This window comes from Poromitra crassiceps (assembly GCF_964638095.1).
Source record: "Poromitra crassiceps genome assembly, chromosome: 2".
Classification (NCBI taxonomy): domain Eukaryota; kingdom Metazoa; phylum Chordata; class Actinopteri; order Beryciformes; family Melamphaidae; genus Poromitra; species Poromitra crassiceps.
This window is the reverse complement of record NC_139624.1, coordinates 38,157,607-38,163,606: the sequence shown is the minus strand read 5'-3', so window position 1 is coordinate 38,163,606 and position 6,000 is coordinate 38,157,607. Positions and strand designations below refer to the sequence as shown.

Genomic DNA, 6,000 nt, shown 5'->3' with positions numbered 1-6,000 from the left:
CAAGATTTACTACTTCACACAACCTCATAAGTTAGTTCAGTCCAATAAGCACAGTTACATCAGGTAGATAACAGATGATTTTAGTAACATTATAACAGATTACTTTAGTAACAACAGGTATAACATTGGTGAGTGTTGTTGCCCAGTGTCGTGTGGTGTTGTTAAATTCATCGGTGAGTGCGTTGAGGGCAGGCCGGGACGTTGAGGCACGGCTGGAGCTCCACCTTCTTCTCGCCCTCTGGCAGCGAGCCGCAGTCGGCTCTTGGACTACCGAAGAACGTTGCATTATGGCCTTTGATTTTGGGTCTGGAACACAACACACACGCAGGTACAAACACACACATGCACAGACACAAACAGACATGCGCACACACAGAGTATTCAGACATTTACTGACAATTAGGCCTACTGAAAGTGAAACCAAACTACGGCAGCCCGAAGAAGCGGCGCCGTGGTCCGGGATGTCGCTTTGTGAGATTGTCTCTCGTTCGTTTGAACCATTGGGCCAATCAATTGGGCTTTTTTCCCCCTCTGCCGATCTGGGGAGAGCCGTTACACACACATGCTTTCTCAGATACATGTGCAGTTTCGTTTCGCTCATATAGGCTATAACATACACATTTAAAAATATTTGTTTCTTTAATAGGGTAGGTATGTGTGAGATTTTAATTCTAGCCCATTTAAATAGCCTATACCAGAATTGTCCACTTGGGTTAAGCTATTGTTGCATGGTGCAATTGCAGGGAGAGGTTACTGTATAGCCTACTGGCCGGTGTTGTGTCAAAAAGTGATTTGCTTCCAGAAACTGATTTCGATCCGCGGGACCGTGCACAGCGCTGCCTCAGTGCCTCTCTACCCACCCTGTGCACCGACCCACCCGGCCTGCCTACCCGGCCCAGCTCACACCTTCTCTGGGCAGACCCCCCTCCAGGACCCAGCACACTAGCCGAACACTTAAAAGCACCCCTCCCCGCGCTACACACAGACTCCCGCCCCGCCAGACCCTCGTTCCCCTGGTAATCCAATTCAAAACGCAAATCACTTTTTTTTCACAAAACCATGACAAACAAATTCTCTTTTTTAAATCAAGGTGTTTTTTTCCCTCCAGTGTAGGTTAGTTGAAAATCAACGAGGCATTCTGAGGAGGGAAGTGTGTCCACGCGTGAGCCATGCGTAATGTAGGCCTATCCAAGCGAGGACCTCCTGCACTGCTCGGAGAATACTGTGTGCGCTCAGGCGTACGCCTGGCGTAGAGGGTTTTTTTTGCGCTAAGACCAGCTATTTGGTAGGGAAATCAAATTTTCCATCCCCCCCAAACTAGGCTACGTTTGAACTTAGTGCTGATCTGCTGCCAGACATTTGGGCCGATCGGGCTGCCGGTTCCTCCCGAGGAACATCACAGACCGGACACATGGCTTGATGGAAACTAACTGTCAAAATAGTCATACCTTCTGTTATTGTGTTACTTATGGATGTTATAGTTAAAATAAATTATTCACCTTTTTGCTGGGGACCCCCTGGAACCCCCTCAAGGACCCCTGGGGGTCCCCTAACCCCACTTTGAGAACCACTGCAGTAAACAGTCAGTCAGTCATTGTCATGGTCCCAGCCTGCCAGCCTCGCTGTCGTCTACCTCAACCCATCTCTGCATCCCATTCCCTAACCAACTACCAGCTTCCAATAAACCTTTTTCCATCTCCACCCACCCTGTCTGTGTCTGAATTTGGGTCCAATAAAAAGCAAACCTTAAAGCTGCATTAAGTAACTTCTTTACCTTAATATAACAACTTTTTAATTATTTTATGGTACAGTGACTTCTAATAGGAAGAATAGCACCTCTGTCATTCACACAGCGCCCTCTGAAAGTCCTATCTGCACTATGGGTTTTTGGTGTCTGCGTCCTGGAGCAGCTTGACAGTGTCAAGTTGCCTGGAACTCTTAAGTCCATTTCTTACACAGCACATTTAAATTAAAAGTTTTCTGCTGACAAACTAACCATATGATTTTATTGTGAAGTACGTTTAGGAAGTGAAATGTGTTTCGCTTGCTAGCTTTATTAGCGGCGTGATTATCTACTTCTCTCACGGAAACAAGTCAAGACAACATTTGGGAATATTTGTTATAAACACTGCAGAAATGTTAGCAAAGTACAGAGTACAAGAAAGAAAACAGGAAAATAATGCTGATATCTGAACATACAAATAGTGTGTAGCATTTAGATGGGGCACAGTTTCCCAAAATTGTAAAGCTACAGAATGGGGCTTTAACAGAACAATCTGGCCAACATGGACCCAGCAGATATAGAAAACCTCCCTGATTCTCAGCCCTCTCAGGTCCTAAGTCAGCAGAGCCATAGAAGAAAGCTCTGGGGTGTTTCCCTTTCCCTGCCTGTTTACCTTGCCCAGCTAGCAGCCTTGTGTGCGGGGCCTGCTAGCCACATCTAGTAGGAAGAAGGGGGTATCATTCACCCCGCGGAAATAGAAAATTATGAACGTTAAAAAGTTGTCCGGATGTCCAACTTATAATTTTTATGCCAATTAGTGCCGCCAATATCAGAAAATCTCACTATAAGCAGTCAATAAGTAAACAGTCAGCAGGTAAACAGACAGTCATAAACAGTCAGCGAACAGTCAGTCAGTAAACAGTAAACACCCAGTACCTGTAGCCTGACAGATCCGGGTCACAGATTCTTCTCCTGTTCCTTCTGGGGTTTCCTCCACAGGGCGGTTTACACAGAGTCCACTCCGACCAGCCGGCCCAGCTGCCCTTCACTGCAACCCACACACACATGCACACGCATCACACACATGCATGCATGCATGCAGACACACACACACACATGCTCGCGCGCGCACACACACGCACACACATTCACACATATAAACACATGCTCGCCATGCTCTGACGATTCCGAAAATGTATAGTTTTAACAAAACATAGTGAACCTGACCCCAAAAAGTTTGAGCACTGCTGTATGCTGTATGCCATGTCCCCTCTGGTGTTATATCTCTAATGGTGAACACACTGCTGCTGACTGACAGCTGTGGGGGTGGGACCTAGTATGTGATTGGCTGAGGAAATTAGGCGACTGTGATTCAACATGGCTGATGCTTCACTGGTCGAAAATGGTTTCCATAGATGATAGACCAGTACAGACTAGTTTTGTGTGTGTGTGTGTGTGTGTGTGTGTGTGTGTGTGTGTGTGTGTCACACCCACCGAAACACTTGTCGAGGTCATAGCAGACCCGTCTGTCTGTCAGGCCGAGGTTATCTGCGGTGCAGATGGAGCCGTTGTGAGCGCGATCCTGACAGCGGCGTTCCCGAGACTGACTGCCACCCAGAGCCTTACAGACGATGACCCTGTTGGGCGTGGGATGTTTACACTTTCCCCATGACGACCACTCTGACCACACCCCATCCACTGCAGGCAGACAGACAGACAGACAGACAGACAGAGACCGACAGGCAGGCAGTCAGACATGTCACCAAACTCGTTTGATCTATATTTATTAACTAGGAAATTGTCCCGCAATTTTCTAGTAGTTTATTTAACCAATTTCTCAATAAACCACACCTTTTTTTAGGTGTGACCAAACTCATGCCAACACTTTTCGTGCTCAACCGGAGTTTCTCTGGCTCAAGCCAATTTCTTGTCATGTGAATGCGTAAAATAGGTATAATATTGCTCATGCGAGCACTATTTTGTGGTGATTTAAGAGCTGGTTTGATTAATATGACTATTAATAATTCACAAATATGAAGATTCATAAAGTTATGAACTGTCTCTATAGAGAATTAGGAGAGGGGGGAGGACCGTTGCTGGCTGACGGTTCTGTCTTGTGGCAGCGTCTCTCTGAGAGAGCAGGGCAGGCGGGTTCCACTGGTTGGCAGTGCGAGCCTGCAGGGTTCCACTCCGTTGGGGAGTAGGCAGGGCGGAGAGGCGAGTTCTCCATGTGCTCAGTGCTGCAGCAGCTGATAGGTGTTGGTTGTACGCGGGCTTATGGGCCGTGCAGGCCCGCTGAAGCAGGAGGGAGAGAAGTCAGAGCTCCGCTCGGCCCGAAGACCCGTTTGGAAGTTTTTGGGCCAAAACTTGACACATTTGTTTTTGTTAGAATGAGCACATTTACATCAGGGCTGGATTTTTGGCCAATCATGTGTTTTAGATTTGAACTGAGAACAGCCTAATTGACCATTAGTCCAGGTGTGGATTGTCCCTATCAGGGTGTCTCTAGGACACTAGGTGTCTGTTCTTCTGCCCAAAAGGGGGCTTTTGTCTCACATGGATCTGTGAAACCAAGCGCTTGGTTAATTAAATCATAACTAATGTAGCTAGTAGGGGTGGGGGGGGGGGGATCGATTCACTTATGTATCGCAATCTTGTCACGATTTTTTAAATTCCAGAATCGATAATCGCATCAATAATTTCCCCCCCCTGTTTATGTGTGTGCATGTATTACCTGATGAGGTGAAATAAGTAACCGCTTTCATCCAGCAGATGGCGACGTGTATTTGTTGTGGTGAGTTAGGTCATGTCACGTCATCCGTCTGAGCCGGTCGCAGCAAAGTAGAAGGGAGAAAATGGCGGATGCAAACGGTCCTGTGGGGATACGACCGGCACCTCCGCATTTTAAATCCAAAGTGGATACACTTCGGGTTTCACACATTACAAGGAAAAACAGAGCTAGACATGAGTAAAGCTGTGTGCAAACTCTGTCATGGACAAGTCTCATATTGCGGTAATATGACCAACATGAGCGCCCATCTTGCTCGACACCATCCGGAGCTGCAGTTCGCCAAACCAGACAACAAGCCTGCAGCAGGCCAACAGACCCTGGACGCCACACTGAATAAACTACCCAGCTCTTCAGAAAAAGCAAAACGCATCACCAAGTCAATTGGACATTTTATGGCCAAGGACCTTCGACCATATTCCATGGTAGAAAATGTAGGTTTTTGTAACATGCTTTACAACTTGGAGCCGCGGTACGTGATACCATCAAGAAAGTATTTCACTGATACAGCCGTGCCTAGGCTCTACAACGAGTTGTGTCCGAGGTAAAACAATCGCTGAGCGGAGCTGAACAAGTCGCTCTTACCCGCGACGCATGGACCTCCTGGGCCGCCACGTCTTCTGTCACAGTAACGTCCCATCACATTGCAGAAGATTGGTCTCTGTCCTCTCACGTCCTCCAGACCCGTGTCATGCACAAGAGCCACACGGGGGCAAATGTTGCAGAGTTACTCAAGAATGTCAATGTAGCGACCGAATGGGGAATCAATCACAGAGAAAGACCCTGCTATAGTCACAGACAATGCAGATAATATGGTTGTTGCTGCAGAATTAGCCGGCTTTCTCCATATCAAATGCTACGCGCACACCCTCAACCTGGACTCACAGCATGCATTAAAGCTGCCATCTGTTGCAAGACTACTTGGAAGTATACGACATGAGTTTTTTTCCACAGAAGTACCATAGCGCTCCAGGTTTTTGAGGAAAAACAAAAGTTGCTAGAGCTCCCTAACCGCAAACTGGAAACCGACGTGTCAACACGATGGAATAGTGCATATGCAATGATGCAGCGTTTCCTCGAGCAACAGCCAGCAGTCACAGCTGCACTGCTTACCCCCGAGGTGAGAAAGAGAGAGAAAGACATCAGAACCTTCACTGAGTTTGACATAACCAATGCGGAGGAGTTCATCCAGGCCCTGAAGCCATTCGCTGTGGCTACAAAAGCCATGTCGGATGAGAAGAACCCAACACTCTCTGTCATAGCCCCACTGCACGCATAGCTCCTGCAAGACACCCAGGAAAACATTGGGGATCCTTTGTCAGAGACCTCAAAGCAGCCGTTCACCAATACCTCATGAAGAGGTACACGTCTGAGCGGGAGAAGGCCACATTCAACCTAGCTTCAGCGCTAGATCCAAGATATAAAGTGTTACTGGGTTGGTCCAATCAGGTTCAGCAAGGAACAAACATTGAAGTGTGCAATTCTGGGG

General features: G+C 47.4%; 1 protein-coding gene across 1 annotated transcript in view; it reads right to left on the bottom strand.

Annotated features, from left to right (window-relative positions):
• The window catches only part of LOC310799455 (properdin-like), a gene marked incomplete at its 5' end in the record, with an annotated part of 38,871 nt that continues 32,871 nt past the window's right edge, over positions 1-6,000 (bottom strand). Inside the window, 3 exons of the mRNA XM_083662040.1 lie at positions 1-306; positions 2,660-2,771; positions 3,218-3,421. Coding sequence (XP_083518166.1) covers positions 168-306; positions 2,660-2,771; positions 3,218-3,421 — 455 coding nt within the window. The 3' untranslated portion in view covers positions 1-167. The remainder of the gene's footprint in view (positions 307-2,659; positions 2,772-3,217; positions 3,422-6,000) is intronic.